The following is a 21,614-nucleotide window of genomic DNA, read 5'->3' as shown; positions in this document are numbered from 1 at the left end:
TTAGATTTCTAGGACCATCGTATCACCCTCCCGAGCAAGCAGCAATGGACCTGATTTAAGCCACCAACACTCTAGCCATTCTGGGAATTTGGAAGCTGCTTGATGCTGAGTCCGATCACTGGGCTATCTAGCTCAGTATTGTCTGTAGCAGTGGCTCTCCAGGTTTCAATCAGGGGTCTTTCTCAGGCCTACCTGGAGATGCCGGGGATTGAAACTGGGACCTTTTACACACAAAGCATGTGCTCTAGCACTGAGCGACATCCCTCCAGCTGCCTCTTCCATTATAGAGCTGTAGTGAGAAGTATGCAATATAGTTTTAATAACTACATGGCTACATTTTTAATTATTTAACTGGCTGTTATTTTGGCAACGATGGAGTTTGTTTTAGCTGTTATAGGTTTCCTTCAGGAAAAAAGGGGGTTATAAATGTGCAATGAAATATTTCCCTAACGCAACCCTAGGACAGGTTCTCATTTGGATCACCTATGATGCTGACAACAATCGTGCACAGATAGTAATCCTGCAAGATAGTTCTCGTCTACAAAAATGGTAACCAAAGTTAAAAGGTAACAACTTTCTTGTGACCCCTTGGCTAAACTGGGATTTGAACCACAAGATCCAATCCCGTACCCTATTTATAAAACCAGGAGAAAAAAGAAGCAGAGGCTGGTTTTGAGTTAGATAGGAATGGATAATTCTGCAAAATCTCCCTCCAGCACTCCAAAATCAGTTTGAAGGCTTGAGTCATGCCTTGTGTCACATTGCAACCTACTTTCTCTTGGAAATAACTCTATATAAGGCCCCCTTCACTTCTGAATTCCGAAGGCTGTAGATGAGGGGGTTGAGCACAGAGGTCACTATTGCATAAAAAACTGACACCACCTTGTTGAGGTTGACAGAAGAGGCTACCTTAGTACAGACATACATGAAGAAAAGTGTCCCATAGAAGATAGACACCACTGTCAAGTGGGCAGTACAGGTTGAAAAGGCACAGCGGCGCCCTCCTAAGGAGTGGATCTTCAGCACTGTGGTGATAATGCGAACATATGACACTACGATGACAAAGGAGGAAACCAGGAGCACAACCAGGGAGACCAGGAAGTCAACTGTCTCCTTCAGGGAAACGTCAGTGCGTGAGAGAACAAGGAGAGGGGAAACATCACAGAAGAAGTGGTCTATGACATTGGGACCACAAAAAGTCAACTGGGACATGAAGCAGATGGGCAACACAGGAGTGAGGAACCCCGTCAGCCATGAACCAGCTGCCAGAAGCAGGCAAGTATCTCGACCTACCATCTCTTGGTAACGCAGCGGCACACAGATAGCCACGTAGCGGTCATAGGCCATGGCTGCTAGCAAGAAGCACTCAGTGCTGCCCAAGAAAGTGAAGAGGTAAAGTTGGGTCAGGCAGGCAGAATAGGAGATAATCCTACTACCAGGGGATCCAAAGCCCACCAGCATGTTGGGCACAGTGAGTGAGGTGTACCAGATGTCCAAGCATGAAAGGTGGATGAGAAAGAAGTACATGGGCGTGTGCAAGCGCCTTTCCCTCGCCACCACTAGGACCAGGATGCTATTTTCTGTCAGGGTCAGCAAGTACATGACCAGGAAGAAGCCAAAAAGAGGCAAGTGTCCCTCCTTGATGCCTGTGAAGCCCATCATGACAAACTCTTGTACAAAGGTCCAGTTCTCATGTGGAGGCTGCATCTAGGAGGACCAGCACAGCATTACAGGGTTGTTGAAAGGATTAAAAGGGAAGAAAAAACAGTATACAAATAAACAAATGAACAAATGGTTATTTTATATTTTTATTGATTTATTGTATTGTACTTCTCAATTTGTGTTTTCTGTCATTTTATTATATATTTTTCTGTATTATTCTCACTGCTTTGGGAGCCTTGGCCAAAAAGCGGCATACAAATAAACCAACCAATGGATGAATGGTTAGAACAGTCAAAAGCAGAAGGCTAATTCTAAACATTCAAAATTTTGTATAAATTTAAGTTGATTTCTTTAAAATAAGGGGTGTATCATTTCATTTCTCCCAATTTTTCTAAGTCACCTTTCCACCAAAAAGCATCCAAGGCATGGCACCAAAAGAGCCAGTCTGGATGAAGTATTTAGCCTCCTCCAGGGAGGTTTGGATTCAGATCCCCACTCAACCATGAAGCACATGAAGCAACTAATGGCGACTAACTAGGGATGGGCAAATCTTGTTAATTTTGGTTTCTCTCTGTTTCCTAGTTTTCCTATCTTAAATTCAGTTCTCCACATTTCCACATTATTTTGTGAATTTTTAAAAAAAGTTCAGCAACATTTTAGTACTAATTTCTTTTCTTTTTTGCAGTTTTCCCTATGTCCCTTTTTTTTTGTAAAGCAATTCCCCCTTACATAATGCATTTTTGTATGCTATTTTCACTAATATATGGAATGTAGAGACCATCAGAACCTGCCTTATACTGAATCAGATCATTGGTCCATCTAGCTCAGCATTGTCTACACTGACTGGCAGTGGCTCTCCAGGGTTTGAGAAAGGCCCATTCCCAGCCCTAACTGATGCTAAGCATTGAACCTGAGACCTCCTGCATGCAAAGCAGATGCTCCACTGCTGGGCTGCAAGAACTTCACAACATACTGTCCTCTGAGCTGGAAATGAACCAGCACCCTAAGGATGCATTTGTTTATGCATACTTTACCCTAGTATATGCATTTTTGTACACAAGACTTGGCAGGAAAACTGCATTTTAAAACTCAGAGAAGTGCAGATTTCAAAGGATGGCTGTGTTTATGTGTTATTTCAAAAAGTGTGAATTACATAGGTTCACCTATAAATGCAAACTGAATCACATTTGACCCCCATTCTTACTACTAACCAATCAAAGGCTACTGTCCATGATGGCTTTATTGTACCTCCGGTGTTGGAGGCAGAATACCAGTTGCTGACAAACACAGGTGGAGGGAGTGCTGCTGCACTCAGGTCCTGCTTGCAGGCTTCCCATACGAATCGTGTTGGCCACTGTCAGAACAGAACGCTGGACTAGATGGGCCGCTGGCCCGATCCAGCAGGGGTCTTATGATGTTCTTTTGTTAATCTGGGCCAGTTACTATCTTTCGCCTTATAGGGTTGTTGTAAGGATTAAAAGGGGGAAATCCCATGGGTGCATGCATACTGCCCTGAAAGCTTTTCTGCATAACAATTGGGTTGTTTCCAGTTCTCACAGGGTACTGACAATTATTACTGTAGACTTCAAATAAGCACGGGATGACTTCCTGGGTGCCTCCAGACTATTTTGGAGGAGGGATTCAAACACATACTGGACATTTAGGTTTCCACAATTAAAGTCCCTGAATTTATCCACCCAAAAAGTGTCATGCATATCTATGTCTCTGTTATTCCAGAAGCCCATCATCTGAAGTTTTATTTCTTACACCTTTTGGGTAAAGTGAGATGAGTTAAGATTCATCCATTCACAGGGCAATCCTGCACCGGTCTACTCAGGATATGTCCAAATGAGGTCAATGGGGCCTACTTCCAAGAAGCTAGGTATAGGATTGAAGTCTCAATCTTATGTTTTGGTCCATGGTTTTGCTTCTGAGTTATTAAAGGTGTAAGGCAAGAATAGGCAACCAGGGGCCCTCCAGATGTGGCTGGACCAACTTCCATCATCCTTGCCCACTGGCTATTCTGGGCTGATGAGAGTTAGAGCCCAATAACATCTGGATTCACAGGTTCCTCACTCCTGGCATAAGGGAACTCTCCCTCAGCAAGTGCTCTTTGAGAACTGTTTCCAGTGACAGTAGAAAAAAATCTAAGACTAAGGACTAACTCACATGAAAATAAATTGCAGAAAGTTGTGCACTCCTCATCACATAGTCAAAACTCATCTGGATGCAAAGTGGAATAATCTGATAGCTGTATTAGCATAATTATAGCTTCCAAATAACCTGAAGTTCTAGTTCCCCTCGCTTCGGCACTGGTTAGGCCTCATCTTGAGTACTGCCTACAGTTCTGGATACAGCACGGATGCAGACAAAATGGAAGAGGTTCAGAGGAGGGCAACAAGAATGATCAGGGGAGTGGACACAAAGCCCTATAAGGAGAGATTGAAAGAACTGGGCATGTTTAGCTTTGAGAAGAGAAGACTGAGGGAGCTATACTAGCACTCTTCAAGTACTCAAAAGGTTGTCAAACAGAGAAGGGCCAGGATCTCTTCTCAATCATCCCAGAGTGCAGGACATAGAATAATGGGCTCAAGTCACAGGAAGCCAGATTTTGACTGAATATCAGGAAAAACTTCCTAACGGTTAGAACAGTATGGCAATGGAACTAATTACCTAGGGAGGTGGTGGGCTCTCCAACTCTGGAGGCATTCAAGAGGCAGCTAGACAACCACCTGTTCTGTATGCTTTAATTTGGATTCCTGCATTGAGCAGGGGATTGGACTCAATGGCCTTATAGGTCCCCTCCAACTCTACTAATTTGTGATTCTATGATTCTATGTTTGACTTTCTGGCCAGTTATAATGCATTTTTAATTCATAAATTGCTCATATAAATGCTGATCCTCCACAGCTTAAATCCGTTCTTTTGGATGAAAGCCTGTAAGAATACTTTCATTTCCAGAATGGACAATTCAGCCTGGCTCAAGCTAATATAGGCTGGCCCCAGAACACAACATGAAAAATACATGGTGTGTCAGGGTTCTGCTCTCAAAGGCAGCAGCTGATCTGGAATCAGGCAACACATCCTTAACAAGCAAGCTTAACTGAAACTGAAGGCTATGAATACACCATTTTTGCCTTGAGACAGGGGGGCTAGTTAGATATGGTTCGGTCCCTTTCAGTGCTATAGTTCTATGATATTATCTCCTTTTCTGCTTTTAATAGTGCTTGCCTTAAAGAAATTTACACCTTTTGTCAACATAACTGATGACAGACATGGGTGTTTTTTCCCCCTTACACAAAGCATCAGTAACCCATGGATTGTGAATATGATCTCATCAGGGTCAAGTACTTAGCAAAGTTTAAAGATGTTTGGGGGAATGTGTATTCTATGCATTATCATTAGCAGTAAAGGATTATGAAAAGAGTATATATGAAATGTCAGTGGGATATACAATATTCTTGTGTTTTAGATGATATTCTCATGTTTAGCTGACTTTAGAGACCAGGAAGACATGGGCCTGGTTACTTCATTACTACCTACTGCAAAGTTTCAGGTACCTTTCACTGAGAGTTTGTATGTTTCCCATATCCATACCTGGGGCCAATGTCCATACTTGTCATCACATGAAGGGTGCTATTGAATCACTGTGATATAAATAAATTGTGTGCAGCAACACATCATACAGATTAAGCAGGGTTGTTTTTTCTTGTGCCACCATACTGAGCCAACCCCGCCCCCAAACACAACCTTATAAAGGCATGGGAAAAAAGGACTGATCTGCATGGTGACAGGTGACAGTTGCCAAATGGGGTGACTTCATTGGCTTCCACTTAGTGGTAATAACACATGAACCATGTCTTAGAAACAAGAAGCAAGGTGGACCACAGACTTCATTCACTCTGGCAAATCAATTATTTTTCTAGACTAATAGTACTCACAATCCACACTTCCAAGACACGATTGCCCAGCTCTGCTTGTCTTGATAGTCTCCTTGTATAGCAAAGAGATATTGCCTGGGGTGGTTTCTCCTCTTTAGATCATATCATTGCCTTTCAGTCATGCTTGCTGGATGATTATAGACCACCCAGGCTCTCTAAAAACGGCTCACAAGGTTGTTGCACAAGCCTCCCTCCTACCCCAGCTCCAGGGAATGAAGCCTCTTATAGGTAGCAAAAACTGTCTAATGAGTAGCTGGGGAACACCAAGCCACACAGGTGAAATGTAAGGATCTGTGTGTGTGCAAGTTTCCAGTAATGGTTAAAACTACCATTACCAGATGAGTTTAAAATACAAATCAGCAGATATTTACTTAAGAGAGCACATCTTTTACATCCAGACATTAGCACCATGCAATGTTTTGCATTGTACTATAGCAAATGTGGGGAACCTTTGCACCTTCACATATTGCTGAACTACAGCTTCTACCACCCATAGCAATTGACCATGCTGGCTGGAGCTGATGGGAGTTGTACTTCAGCAGCAACAGGACAGACAAATGTTCCCTGCACTTAGGGTTCCCAACTCTGGCTGAGGAAATGTCTGGATATTTTTTCCAAACTGAGATAGAATTTTTACATGTTGCTTTACCTGTCTCACTTCACAGACCCAATTTCACCTCTTTAATTCAACTTTACTATTTAAACCCATACTTGGAAAACCAAAACTTTAGAGGCCAGACACCACACTCCCTTTTATTTATTTTACATTATTTTTGTTATTTTTATGTTCTTCTCTCAGTGTACTCTGTTTTCTTTCTGCATGTCATTTTATTGTAATCCTGTAAAAATACAAAAAACCCTTTAAAATATACATATATATATTTAAAAAACAGTAAACCCAAGAGAGAGTCTCCAAAAACAACAACTAGTGGAGGCCATTTATGTCACCCTCTTCAGCTTGTTCTCTCCTCCCTCTCTGCAGCTCAGGGGCCAGCATGATACCTTCATACTAAAATACTTTAAATGTAATGTGACGTTTTTATCTTAAAGCTGGGTTGGCTTGTCCACAGCTGTTTGTTTTTTAAATTTATATTTGAGCTAGCCTCTTGATGTTTTTAGCAGGGTTCTCTTTTAAGAAGTCTAGAAACTTTGCACAAGTTCAGTTCCACCTGCAGCTCAGTCTTTTCAATGCTATCACTCAGCTTGCTCAGAGCTTGGAAGTAACTAGTTACAAGTAACGAATTACTTGTTATTTATTACTTTTTTGAGTAACTAGTGGGTAACTTCATTACATTTTGCTGGTAATAGAACGAGTAGTAACTTCATTACTTTTGAGGAGTAATTGTAATGTTTCCAGCAGGGTAAGTCTTCTGCTCCTCTGATTTGTGAATAAAAATCATGTGCTTCAAATTGGGCTTCTGTGCAGCATTGTTCTTCCTTAATGTTCTATTGGTGCTTAGAAGGCGACGAGGGAGGAGATGGAGAGCGAGATGGTGGAGAAAACAATTGTTTAAAAATTGACAAGAGTGGAAGGAGAAAAGAGCTGGAGGCAATATATATATACAAAAATATGTGTGTTGGGGTATCTTCATTGCTGGGGATGGGGTGAGGGGATGTGAGATTCTGTTATGCCATTCTGTTAATCTTATGGATAAAAAAAATTTCTACTACCCTCTGTGTGTGTGTGCTTATTTTTAATGTTGTTTTAGGCTACTTAGATGTGCAGCAGCCAAGGCCAGCACCTTGTAGGCAATTTGTTTTTTAAAGTAACTTAAATGTAATTGTAGTGATTACTTTTGAGTAAAAGTAAAGTAATCAGTTACTTTCAGAGCAATTGTAATTGTAACAGTAATTACTACTTTTGGGGGGCCATGTAACTGTAACTGTAATTTATTACTTTTTAAAAGTAATCTTCCAAGCTCTGAGCTTGCTTCTGTCCTTGGTCCACAGTTGTGTCATTAAACTGAAATGTCTCTAACTTTTCAGTAGGCATATGACACAAGAATGCAAGGTGTGAAAGAGACTGGTTTCTTAATTTGTCTGCTCTATGTTCTGCTCCTTGGAGACAATCTCTTCCTTTATTTGTTGTAAAACACAGCACTAATCACACAATTTATCAATGTTAATCTCAATGTGGAGTGCTGTAGCAAGGGTCTGTAAATCTGACCATTTCACATCATTGTGAAGTGAGAGCACTGACATTTGTTTTTTTAAAAGTGATGTTTCAACATCAATCATTTCTCCAGCTATTCAACGCTCCATATCAATGTCTTACAGGCTTCGCCTCTGAATTTTCTGTTGTCAGCTGGAGAAACATTGTCCGGAATGACTTGGGCTAATCTTCCATACAATTTGTCCTACTCTTCAGTTTTGAATGGAGGCCTTCCACGATACCGTGGAGTTCTGTGGAACTGGCATTGTTACATTCCAGTTTCTTCCCAGCATCCAGGGGCATCACTACCGGGGTGCGGAGGGTGCGGCCCGCACCTGGGTGTCACCATGAGGGGGGTGACACCCAGAGCCGCCCCACGCCATTGCCCGGCAAGGCTGCTCCAACTCCTTGGAGGCGGGCGGGCAAGACCAGGAGCAGCATCGGTGGGGCGAGGGAGGCACGCTGGCGTTCCCAGGCCTTCTCCAGCTGGGTGCCCCTCTGGCGCACGCCCTCCCAGGGGCATGGACAAGGTGGCTGGCCTCGAGTGCGCGCGTGCATGCACAAGCCCAGCCACCTCGTTGATGCCCCTGGGAGGGCGCGCACCGGAGGTCCGCACCCCCCCGCACTCCCGCTAGTGACGCTGCTGCCAGCATCTTAAAAGATTACCATCCGATTGTGCAAAAAGTCAACATACAAAAGAGGGAGAGATTTGTGTTCTTCCTCAGCGCAGGTCAACATTGTAGTATGTGTTTAATAGTGGACAGAAGTGACAGCCACTTTGTAAACCATTTCTATAAACTAAAAAAAGGACAAAAGACTCTGCCTCCTTGGTTGAGAAGCTAAACTCACTGTATACCTTGAGGATACATGGTTCTACATCAAAATTCAAATTCATCCAGTCTTTGAGGCATTTGTGGATTATATGATATTTAACGTCCATCTGATAAAAGTGGGATGCAAAAGTAGGATGCAAACTGTTTTAATTTCAGATACACTGACTTGTGTTTTCCAAAATTTGCAGAGGCATTGTCAGCCATAAGAAGACACACTATTAATGCTGAGATCATTCTTCTCTAGAATATTGAGATCCGTTTTGCAACTGCCTCACTTGTCTCATCATTGTCATTGTAAAAATCAAGCAAGCCATGCTTAATTCCTTCTATCACAGAAAAGTAACATACAGTTAATGGGAAGAATTTCCCGTGTCCCTTGTTGGAGGAGTTAGACCCAGCTGAAAAAAAACCCGTGCATAGTCTAAGTCCTTAAGCAAATGTTGTAGTGATTTTGGTGCCAAAATATGTTCTGCTATGCTGGTTGCTTTTGCATGCCCACAAGAATTTAATTTTTTTTTGCAATTTCAGAATCGGGCAATATTCTCGGAAGCATTTTGTTTGCATAGTCATGGCTTGTGTAACTTAAATAGTGGGGAAAACTGTAGTAAACCTGCCCTACTTCAGCTATTGTCACCTGATTTCCTTGGGGTGAGTCTCTTTTGGAAAAAATTATGGGATTTGTGGCATTCTTGTCTGTTCTCTCATTCCTTGTTTTATGCTTTCAGCATAGCTTTTCACTGCTTTTCTTCCCTCATACTTAACTGAAAACCCTTGATGGCAGAGAACATCTTCTGCTGTAACTGTGTTGACTTTGTGAAGCCAATTTTTGAACGCATCTTGCTTGCACCATTCATCATTAAAACTGCACAAATACCTTCTTTTTTTTACTGTGTCACTGTCTGAAAGTCCTTCACCACCACAGTCTGTCATGATTTGAATGTTTTTGTTTAAATTTAAGAAAGAAAAATTGTATGATTAACTAGCATTGTGTAGAGAGGCCTTCTCTTGGCTTAGTCAGCAGGCCACTGCAACACACCTAGCTACAGAGAGGCACAGGGAACTGTTCTTGAATATTCAGCTTCTCTTCTCTCTATTACTCCTGGCCCTCTCTGCACATATATCAGTATCCTAACTCCATTCTGCAACATTTACCTAGGTCTGATTTCCATCGTTTTCCCCTCTCCTCCCTTTGTATCTCCTGACCTTCCTGCTTAGGCCTCTTAAGATGACAGGCCAGTGTGAAACTACAGTGGTGGCTTGTCACATCTTCAGTATTGGCCTCAAGAGTTCTTGGAGATCAAGGTCAATTGCTGGACTCCACGCCAGACCTGGAGGGTTGGCGATTCTGCTGATCAATTCCTGGTCATTCCAGGCCAAATTGGAGGGTTGGTAACCCTACCTACTGTTTCCCTATAGAAAATTTAGAGCCTTTAACTCAAGAAGATTAATACACATACACACATGAGCATAGGAAGGTACAATATGCCACTTATAATGTTTCAGACTCCATTGATGCAATTAGCCAGGATTAATGTTCTCTGAAGCAGGCGCAGGGAACCTCAGGCCCAGGGGCAAATGCAGACCTTCCAGTCTCTCTCTGGCCCTTGGGACTTTCCCCATAGCAATTCGCTCGCAGCCCCTCCTTTCCCCCAAGCCATATCACTCTCTGGTCCTACTTTGCAAGCTTCTTGAGTGCGTTTGCCTGGCTGGAATGAGTCCTTGGGCTCTGATAATGTCTTTTGCTTGCCCAGACAGAGGACAGGGAGGAGTATGTGAGTGTGTGTTGAAACTAGCCTACTGTACAAAGGTAAAATTTACGTTTGTTGCTCTGTCCACTATTGCTTCTGGCCCCACCCACCACTGAAATGTGGCCCCCATAAGGTTTCCCAAAGGGAATGTGACTCTTGAACTGAAGGGGTTTCCCCACCCCAGTTCTAAAGACACAGAAAGAAATTCACATTATTATTATTATTATTATTATTATTATTATTATTGATATTTGTTAGTCACTTTTTTCAGAATGAAACTCAAAGTGACTTACAAAAAAATCTCAAAAACAGATACAGAATAAAGATAACAGTACAAAAAGAAAAAAACAAAACAATATACCAAGCAAAACTCAGAAAATAATACAATAAATAAATAAGTCACAAGACAATATACAATACAATTCAAATACAATATAGCATACAATTAGGAGTCATCTTACAAGCATAAGTAGATGATAATAATTAGGTAGAGGGACATCCTCATGGATACTCTTACAATTACCATGGCAGAACAATACAAAATAAAAACTTAAAAGGTATAATTCCAAAGTAAAGAGAAAAAAATATAATAAAATAATCTTTAAAACCTTTTTTTTAAAAAACCAAAACCATTAGTGTGTCTGGTGCTTCATAAAGTACAGGAGGACAGGTTCCTACCGCAAAGAGCTTCCAATTGATGTGTACGTAGATCCAAGTGATTCCAGCTGCCACTCTCAGAATGCCCTACGCAAAGCACGCAAAGGGTCCTATGCTGGATGTTGACGTGGCTTTGTATCTGTCTTCCTGTTTCTTGAAGTACAGCACAATCCCAATGACCCCGGCCACTGTCACCAGGAGGATGACGCCCCCCACAATGCACTCAGTAATGATCTAATGATTAATAGGCAAAAAAACCTTGGGGTTTAAGAATGTACATAGAGCCAACAGATATTTCTATCAAACTTTTAAAAGCAGGGAAATTGGGCAGCTATAGCGAATGAAACAGGGGAGCAGGAGACCTGACCTCTTACTGAGATATTGTACTGCCCTGCAAATTTGTAAAAATGCAAACACAATTTGGGTTGGTGTTTCACAGTCCAATCCACTTCCTGTGTAGCTTAGAAGAATTTGGAAACATGTGCCTCTGAGCGTATGGCGAGTGGTGGCAACACCTGCCATCTCCAAAGATGGAGAATTACATTTTTGTATGTTTGTTGATGTTCTTACTTTGCTTCTTTCCTGTGTTACTACTGTTTCTACAGAGTATCTAACTTAGAAAATTATATTTCTCTCATTATTCATCCTAGAAATCTGAATCAAATTTATTTCTATTAATTTCAAAGCCTTTTTATTGGTCAGTGTCATATGATAGTGTAGATAGCCTTTTGTGTTTCAAACTGGAGGTTATGTTCTATTTCTATTTTGGGTGCATTAACAGTTGAATCTGAAACTGCAGTTTGATGTAAAACCATACTGATTACAACATGTTGCTACTTAAGCAATGACTCTAGCTGTTGGAAAAAACAAACTTGGACTGCCCAAGATGCATGTTTTCGGCCTGCTATGCTTAAACCACTCCACTTAAGGAAAGGTGGGAATAGTCAATTAAAAACACAGAGCATGCCTAGAATTTTGCTAGAATATATTTCACCTCCCACTGTTTTATCGTGTGCAAACTAAGACACTCCTCAGGTCCATTGGACACTATTCTGCAGAATAGTCAGTACCATTTATTCTACAGTTGTTTCTGGAGATTTTTTAGTGTTGCAAAGTCTTGGAGTACTTCACATATTCACAGTAACAGAAGCAAAAGAAAATGATTTACTAAAGAAAACTTCACTAAAATTGCAAAGTAAAACAAACATATCTAAAATGACTATCTGAACTGTCTTAATATTGTTGCTTCCTTCCTGCTAAAACAAGATCAGCACAGCATAGGTCTTCTTTCTGTTATTTGGGCTGATTGCTGATGTTGCCACTACTCACCATATGCTCAGAGGCATGTTTCCAAATTCTTCCAAGCTACAGCGGAAGTGGATTGGACTGTGAAAGACCAACCCAAATTGTGTTTGCATTTTTACCAATTTGTAGACCAGTACAATATCTCAGAGAGGAAGTCAGGTCTCCTGCTCCCTTGGTGCATTCACTATAGCTGCCCAATTTCCCTGCTTTTTAAAGTTTGATAGAAATATCTGTTGGCTATAGGTACATTCTTAAACCACAAGGATTTGTTGCCTACTAGTAAATGCTTTTTAATTTGGGAGGTAAGAAACAAGATCATGTGCAAGTTTGCTGAGAATAGATTGATCATTTGCATGCTTACTGAGTTCAGTGGGATTTACTCCCCTGCAATCGTGCTTAGGATAGGTGAAACTGACCACAGGGGATGGGGAGGAGAGGAGGAGGAAAGGCAGGAGTAGGCGAGGAGGGAGGGAGGGGAGGAGGGGCAGAGGGGAGGAGAGGGAGGGGAGCAGTCTGGAGGGGAAGGGGAGAAGGAGGGCAGGTTTGACCATTTGCATGTTAATTAAGTTCAGTGGGATTGACGTCTGTGCAATCATGCTTAGGATAGGTAAAACTGACCATGGGAGGGGAAGGAGGAGAAGAAGGAGGGAGGAAAGGCTGAAGTGGGCAGGGGAGGAGGATGAAGGAAGAGGGGAGGGGAGGAAGAAGGGAAGAGGAAGGGAAGAGGAAGGGAGAGGAGAGGCGAAGGAGCGGAAAAGCAGTTCTGATCATTTGCATGATTATTGAGTTCAGTGTGATTTACTCCCATGCAATCATTGTTAGGATAGGTAAAACTGACCATGGGGGATGAGGAGGGGGAGGGGAAAGGAGAGAGAAGGAGGAAGGGAGGGGAGAGGGGTACAGAAGGAGGGGGAGGGGAAGAAGGGGATTGGAATGGGAGGGGAGGGGCAAAATAAGGTGGAGGAAAGGGGGAAAAGGGAGGTGATGGGAGGGAGGATGAGGGGAGGGCACGTTTGATCATTTCCATGCTTATTGAGTTCAAAGGGATGTACTCCAGTGCAATCATGCTTAAGATACGTAAAACTGACCAGGGGAGGCGAGGGGAGGGAGAGGAGCAGGGGGAGGAGCAGGGGAAGGAGGGAATTGGGATAGGGGAGGGGGAGGGAGGGACAAAGGAAGGGGGAGGGAAGGGGCCAGAGGGAGGGAATAGGAGGGAGGAGGAAGGGAAGGCAGGTTTGATCATTTGCATGCTTTTTGAGTTCAGTGGGATTTACTCCTGTGCAATCATGGTTAGGATAGGTGAAACTGACTTGGGGGAGGAGCAGGGAGGGGAGGAGGGGGAGGAGTTGGGTGGGCAGGCACTGGGCAGAGAGGAAGCCCCTTTCCTTTCCTTTTTTTATCATTAATTTTTATTCAAATTTTCAAAGACAAAAAACAAAACAAAACAAAAACAATTAAACAATAAAATAAAATGTCGACTTCCGATTTGTCGCAGATCAGTTATAGGTCTACAATATATAACAATCCTATCTCTAAAATTATATTATAAAATCACTTTCCTCCAGTAGTTATCTTAATTAATCATCAAATCTCATAGACATTATCTTATTCTTTCCACAAAAAGTCAAAGAGAGGTTTCAATTCCTTGAAAGATATATCTTTCAATTTTTCTCCAAATAAACATATCGCTTAATCCATCTAATTCAAATCTGTTAGGCCCAATAATTTCAATAGCCATTCTTCCATTATCTATATTAACTCCATCTTCCATCTTCAATAATCCTGTTAAGTCCAGTAATTTCAGTAGCCATTCTTCCATTATCAATATCCCATAATAATCTTGTTGTCATAGCCATAGTCCAAGTAAACATATCAATTAATCCATCTCGTCAAATCTGTTAAGTCCAATAATTTCCATAACCATTCTTCCATTATCAATATTAATTCCATCTTCCATCTTCAATAGTCCTGTTAAATCCAGTGGTTTCAGTGTCCATTCGTCCATTATCAGTATCCCATGATGATCTTGCTGTCGTAGCCATAGTCATATAACAAGAGTCTGATGGGAATTTCCTCCATCACAAATATGTCTTTGCCATCAATTCTGAATATGTTGTTGAAATATTGTTGTAAAGTCACATCTCTGCTCTGGGTGCATCTCTGCTCTGTCACATATTTGTAGTTAATTCCATAAATTTTTTCCATGTCAAGCCCCATCACATCATTCCAGTCAAGAATTCTGAATATGTTGCTGAAGTATTGCTGCAAAGTCATATCTCTGTTCTTCTTTTTTACAAAATGCACTGGCTCATCTCTTGAGAGTTTTTCCATTGTCACATGGCTGCTGTTAATTCCATAGATTTTCTCTATATCAAGCTCCATCACGTCATTCCAGTCCAGAAGATTATCCAAGCCATTGATAACTTTACCACCAAAATCTTCATTAATTTCTTCAGAGACAACGTTGAATTCCAGTCAACTTTATTTCTAACATCCATAAAATCCATTTTTTTTCCAATTTCACATTTGTTCCAATCTCCAGGTCTTGTAGCTTCCCTATCCCATCAAACTCCTCTCTCACAGAATCCACTATTTCTTTAAGCTCCTGCGTCATTTTGTTAAGTTCAATTTTCATCTCCTGTCTACCCTGTCTCAGGGTTTGTTTCGTTATCTCAATCTCACCCATTATTTTCTGAAACATAATTTCTTTCATGGTCTCATTCACTTTCCTGGTTGTCATTCTTAAAACCACAGAGACAAAAATTATTTCAGCCACAATTGGGTTAATATTTCAGGCTTGCTTGTATCAGTGTAGACAATACAGCCTGCCTTATCTCTATGTGTTCAGGAATACAAAACAAACTTAGTTCCCAACATCAAAACAATTAGTGGCATCGTGAACAAGCAGATTCGTCAAAATGAAATAGACCAAAAAAAAAAAATTTTTTTTTCCCCCTCCTCGGAATAGAAATCCCTCTTCCGTTGATATCTTTAGAATGCACCTCCAGGACAGCTTTTTGCGATAAAAACAAAGATAAGCTTTTTCGATTTCTTTCCTCCTTAATTTCGTTAGTGAAAGAGAAAAGCCAAAACTCACCTAGAATTTCTTCACAGCTGATTCATTGACAAATCTCTTTTTTGCTGCACCAATTTAAGCCAAGTGGAAAAAGAAGATAGAAAGAAGGATGCTTATCTGCCTGTTAGAGTCTGTTTTTCTTTAAAGAAAAGATAAACGTGTCGCTGTAATCAGCTAGAGCTTGATGAAAGTCCGTCCGGCATTGCAGTTTGAACTTTCTCTCATAAATAAATGAAATCCAGTCCTCCCCACAAAAACAGGCTTTGGGGTTGATCTCTACGTTTCTCCCTGCCCGGGAGAAAATCTTTATCAGTCAAAAAGAGCGTTCTGACTAATTTTAAAGCTGAAAAAGCTTCTTCTGAGACGAGAGCTCGCTCAGAGGCAGCACAGGCGAAGCAACCCTTCCCGGAAGTCAGCCCCTTTCCTTTCCAAAAGGAAAACATTGTGAACAGTATCATTCTTTTTCAGAGTTTCACCCACCTTTTTATTCTACAGCAGGCACATGTAGTCTCCCACCAAAATTTAAACCAAAGCTGTCACTGGCCACATCCATGCCAGACCTTTATTTCACTTTCGATAGTCATGGCTTCTCCCAAAGAATCCTGAGAAGTATAGTTAGTGAAGGGTGCTGAGAGTTGCTAGGAGATGCCCTGTTCCCCTCACACAGCTTTAAACAGAGTGGCTGACTGTTAAACCACTCTGGCCATTGGAGCTCTGTCAGGGAATAGGGGTCTCCTCTCAGCACCCTTCACAAACTACACTTCCCAGAATTCTTTGGGAGAAGCCATGAGTGTCCAAAGTGAAATAAAGGTCTGGTGTGGATGTGGCCCTTTGATTAGCCAAGCCAAGCAGCTGTGAGTCTGGCTTTTAGAACACTTTGGTTCTTACTGAGCATGCCCAGGCTTAACATTGATTCCAATGCTAAATTTCTTAAATTAATTAAAAATCAGCCAGGCATTGGAATATTATATATTAAAATATTATATATTAGAGCAAGAATGGAGAGACAAGCCACAAATAAGACAAGAAATCTCACATGAAATGGATATTCCTTTATTGAGTAGCAGCAATTCCATTTCCTCATCTTCATAAAAACAACAAACAAAGAGTCTTCTGGCACCTAAAGACTAACACATTTATTGTGGCATACATTTGTGAACCACAATCCAACACCAGATCTTCATCCTTATTGCTAGGCAGTAATTCACAGAGTCAAGGATTGCAAATCTCTATTGGCTAGAAATGGGGATGGGCAAATCCGTCACTGTCAATTTCTCATTTTTACTACCTTAAGTACAATTTGCCACATTTCTGCATTAGTTTGGCAATTTTTATTTTAAAACCCCATTAAAAGTTACAAGCATTTTAGTGCACATTTCTCCTATTTAGAGATGGAGAAGATATTCAGTTCAGTTCACATTTAAAGCCGAATCGATCAAATTTGCCATCCTTCAAAATTTGCACTTATCTGAATCTTGTGATGCAGTTCTCCAGAGAGTGTTTCCAAAAATGCATACACTAGGGGAAAGTGTGCATTAAATATATATATATAATAGTGAAAATAACATACAAAAATGTATTATATTTGGAGCAAGTGCTTACAAAATGTGTACATTAATCGACACTGCATAAAAATGTTTATTGGGAGAAATTCGCACTAAAATGCTAAAGAATTTTCATGAGGATTTTTAAAAGAAAATTTCACAAATTACTGCAGAAATGTAGAGAACCAAATTTAAGATTAGAAAAATGAGAGATGGAGAGGACAAAAATTGACAGATCACACACATGCACTTTTGCATGATTTGTTTGCCTAATATAATGCATTATCTATGTTATTTCATAATATATGCATTTCATGCACACTTTCCCTGATACATGCACTTTTGTGCACATTTGGCTGAAGAACTGCATCACAAAATAGAGAGAAGTGCAAATATCAAAGGATAACTGCATTTTGGTTCATGTATTGTTTTGGTAATTGCTGATTAGGTAGGTTCAGCGTAAAATGCAAACCAAGTTGAATTTCTCACCTGTTCCTAGCTACAGGACAGCCAGTGTGGTGCAGTGGTTAAGGTGTTGGACTACGACCTGGCAGACCAGGGTTTGAATCCCCACACAGCCATGAAGTTCACTGGGTGACCTGGGGCCAGTCACTGCCTCTCAGCCTCATGAAAACCCTATTCATAGGGTCACCATAAGTCAGAATTGACTTGAAGGCAGTACATTTACATTTTCCTAGCTAGAAAGCAATGTAGCGTTCTCCACCCATCTTGTGGTGGAGGTGAAACCTATGATTTGTTACCTATGCCCAAGCATTCACTCATTCATATAAAGTGCCCATTGAACTTGATTTAATATACAAGGTGAAAATATGGGCACAAAATGGTGAGAGGATTTGAGTGCTGAAGCTGGGAATTTTTCTCCTAAGTTTGGTGGGAGGGACCATAGCTCAGGAGAAGAGCACATGCTTTGCATGGAAAAGGTCCCAATTTCAGTCCCTGGAATCTTCAGTTAAAATGATCAAGTAGAAAGTTGTGGGGAAAAGACCTCCCTTTGGCAACCATTAACTAACCAACCCCCTTGCCATGAGTTAGAAAACATCACATTTGCCTCCATTACAGGAGTTAACAAGGAAAAGGGAACTCCAGTTATTCCTATGATTTGTTCAGGACTACAGTTGACCACTAGTACACTGGGCTTAGAAATCGTCATTCTAGCTTCAATTACAATATACAGTGGGTAGGAATGACCATTTATCCTGAGTATATCATGTACACCAGTTAAGACTTTCTTCACCATGTTTGCCAGACACTGCAGGCAACTGACTTTGAGCCACAATAATCAATAACCACCTTGGAAACTAAGCTCTGTGATCAGAAAAAACAACTGCTGTTTCTTCTGGAATTTATCACTTGAGATGTGTGTGTGTGGACTGCATGGCTGAAAAAAATGAAATCCCCACTATATAGCACGTAAATAAAAAGGCTGTGCTAGAACCCTTCTCCTTGACCAATTATTGAGGGGGAAGTATGTCATACATGGGACAGCATTCAAATGTATGGTTCCATTTCGACAAACTGAAGTGCAAAAGCTACAGCGCCTGATTCTGCTGAACCTGTATTTCAATTCTGTGCCCTAATATTTTGCAGTCATTCGCCCACGCTGCTGCTGCTACTATCCCTTCCAAAAAGTTGAACAGTTATGCCCATATGGAGCACCAAGCAGATGAGGACTAAGCATTACTGTAACATAAATATATCAGAAAATGACAGTTTCACAGAAAAGGGATGTCCTATTCTTCAGAAAGATCTCCCTAACCTGGCTTCAGTACAAGGGTGGGGTTTTTTTGTATCTGTCACTGCAATAATAATGAACCTCAACAGTTAAACAGCCTTGAAGACAAGTCCTCCATGCAAATTGTGTGTTGATAATATATTGCTTAAAATTATTTTTAGATGACACTTCGGTATGTAACTGTACTTCATTACAAAGACTCAGAAATGTGGTTTTAATATCAACTAAAAACACACTTAACAGATATCTGTCCTCTATAAAATTCCGTGGTGCAAAATCACAAGAGTTTTAACAAACCATTCCTCAGTGCAAATTCATACACAGTTTCAAAAAACTACCTGTTGGCTGAGTACACTGAGGTTCATGACAATACATTAAGGGCAGTTTTCTCTCTGTGTTTCACACATCTGTTCTTTACTTGGTTTAGGACCTTTTCAAAGGCTCTTTTCACATCTTTGTTCCTCAAGGTGTAGATAATAGGATTCAGTATTGGGGTGACAACAGCATAGAACACAGATACCACTTTGTTTATGTCAGATGTCCGTTCAGAATGTGGGCAGAGATACATGAAGATGACTGTGCCGTAGAAGATGGTAAGCACCATGAGATGGCTGGCACAGGTGGAAAAGGCCTTGTACCTTCCGCAAGCAGATGGGATACGAACAATGGTAGAAACAATCAGGGAGTAAGAAGTCGAAGAAGAAAGGACATGAGCACAATCACTGCAGAGACAAGAAAGACCATTGCATCAGCCATGAAAGTGTCACCGGTTGACAAGTTGATCAAGGAGCTTGTGTCACAGAAAAAGTGGTTGATCTGGTTGCTGACATTGAAAGGGAGCTGGGAAATGAAGGCTATGGGCAAAAAGGGGGTCAGGAAGCCACCCAGCCAGCAACTGATGGCTAGGGAGACACAAGCATGGCTGTCCATCAGCATTGGATACTGCAGTGGCTGGCAGATGGCTAAGTACCTGTCATAGGCCATGGTGGCCAGGAGGAGGAAGTCTGTGGTACCAAGGAAGAAGAAGAAATACATCTGGGTGATGCAAGTCTGGAAGGAGATGGCACGAAGCCCAGTAAGGAAGTCCCCCAGCAGATGGGGAACTGTGACTGAGGTGTAGCACATCTCTAGGAATGAGAAATTGCTCAGGAAGAAGTACATGGGGACGTGCAGAACCACATCAAAGTTTGAGATGAGAATGATCAAGGCATTGCCAATGAGTATGAAGAGGTAGACTGCCAAGAAAGCAAGGAACAAGAGGAATCGGAACTCCTGGAGCCCGGGGAAGCCCAGCAGGATAAATTCAGGGTCCAAGGTGTGATTCAGGATATTCATGGTGTTGCCTGTACAGCCAACACCAAAGGCAGAAGGAGAAAGAGGGAAACAGAGGCAAATATGTTGGTGATATAGACATACTAGATGGAAGATCTCAGCATTTGCTGTTCTAACAACCACATCAAGGACATTTGAGTACACTTTCGTTCTCTTCGATTTGAATAAAGCCATAATTCTGTGTCATGATACAAGTACATTTACAGGTTTTATTCACAATCATTTGTATATAATGAAGTCAACTCAGTTTGGCTTTTCAGTCACCAAACTTGTATGTATGTCCAAAATCACAATTCACCATATTCTGGACATTTCCCCCCAAAACTGGGTTAAGCCAGGTTGTAGCGACTCATAAACTGGATCAATGTTGAATCATTCACAAGACCTATCTAGCAGCATTTTAAAAATGACTGGGTTGTAGTTGTCAGCTCTAAATCTGAGATTGGTTCAACAACCCCAAATCTTGCTGTGATGTAACTCAAGTTCCTCACAGTCAAGACTCACTCAAACCTCTATATTCAAACTCTAATCTCAGCACAGAAGCATTGGAACGGCCTTATACCAAGTTAGTCCATTTCTCCATCTAGCTCAGTATTGTTTACACCAACTAGTAGTGGCTCTCCCAGGTTTCAGACAAGGGTCTCTCCCAGCCCTATTTTGAGATGCTGGGGAAAGGAACTCCCATTGCTCATTATAGCACCCAAATTCCTTCCCCAGTCTTGATATTTAATTTCAAGTTGCAGGATTCCCTAGAAAGACAGGCAAACTTGGGGGGGGGAGGCTAAGGTCTAAGAATAATCAAAAACATTCTGAGGCCGAGGAAACTGAAATGTGATGACTTCCAGGAAGGATTGCTTAGCTTGTGCCTGTCTCTGAGGCGAGCTCTCGTCTCAGAGGAAGCTTTTTCAGTTTTAAAACCAGCCAGAAGGTTTTTTTTTGACTGGTAAAACTTTCTCCCAGGCAAGGGAGAAACTAAGAGATTATCCACAAGCTTCGTTGTGCTTGTTGGGGGACTTGAATTCATTAGGAACGAAGGACCTGCCAGCAACATCGGACGGAGCCAGGGAACTTCAAGCAAGCTCAAACTGATTAAGCAAGACTTTTTTTTTCTTTAAAGAAAAACGTATTTAACAGGCAAGCATTCTTCTATCTACTCTTATCATTTTGTTATTGTTACAGTAAAAGAGATTTGTTATAGGATCAGCAACAAAGGATCCCTGGGTGAGTTATAACTTTCTCTCATATACACGGAATTAAGGAGGAAGAAAATCGAAATAGCCTATCTTTGTTTTTTATTGCAAAAAGCTGGCATGGAATTGAGCATTTTAAAGATATAAACAGATGAGGGGCAACTAATCTAAAGAGGAAATCTGATTTTATGACATTTAAGACTATTTTTTCTGGTTTACTTTTTTTTTTTTTTTTGACGAATCTGCTTACTTTTTTATGCCACTAATTTTTTGGATGCTGTGAACCAAATTTGTTCTGCACTTTTGGACACATAAAAGATAAGGCGGTTTGTGCTGTCTAGAGGGTGATGTCTGCAGGCTTGGAGGATTAACTCCTTTGTGACTGGAAAAAGAAATAAACTGTTCTTTGCTTGGGAATAGT

The 21,614-nt window shown here is 41.2% G+C and overlaps 1 protein-coding gene and 1 pseudogene across 1 annotated transcript; both read right to left on the bottom strand.

Moving 5' to 3' along the window:
* Positions 1 to 768: 768 nt before the first annotated feature.
* LOC133377952 (olfactory receptor 6Q1-like) lies at positions 769 to 1,707 on the bottom strand. The gene has a single exon (XM_061612743.1). It carries the CDS (start codon positions 1,705 to 1,707, stop codon positions 769 to 771), a length of 939 nt encoding a protein of 312 aa, XP_061468727.1.
* A 17,325-nt stretch (positions 1,708 to 19,032) lies between these two features.
* On the bottom strand, positions 19,033 to 20,006 carry LOC133377951 (olfactory receptor 11L1-like; annotated as a pseudogene).
* Positions 20,007 to 21,614: the final 1,608 nt, after the last annotated feature.

Source organism: Rhineura floridana, chromosome 2, assembly GCF_030035675.1.
Source record: "Rhineura floridana isolate rRhiFlo1 chromosome 2, rRhiFlo1.hap2, whole genome shotgun sequence".
NCBI classification, from domain to species: domain Eukaryota; kingdom Metazoa; phylum Chordata; class Lepidosauria; order Squamata; family Rhineuridae; genus Rhineura; species Rhineura floridana.
The sequence above is the reverse complement of the archived record's forward strand: the minus strand, read 5'-3'. Positions and strand labels throughout refer to the sequence as shown.

What these genes read in the sequence shown, in the direction of transcription:
- LOC133377952 (XM_061612743.1), bottom strand. Translation starts at nt 1,707, where the DNA reads ATGCAGCCTCCACATGAGAACTGGACCTTTGTACAAGAGTTTGTCATG.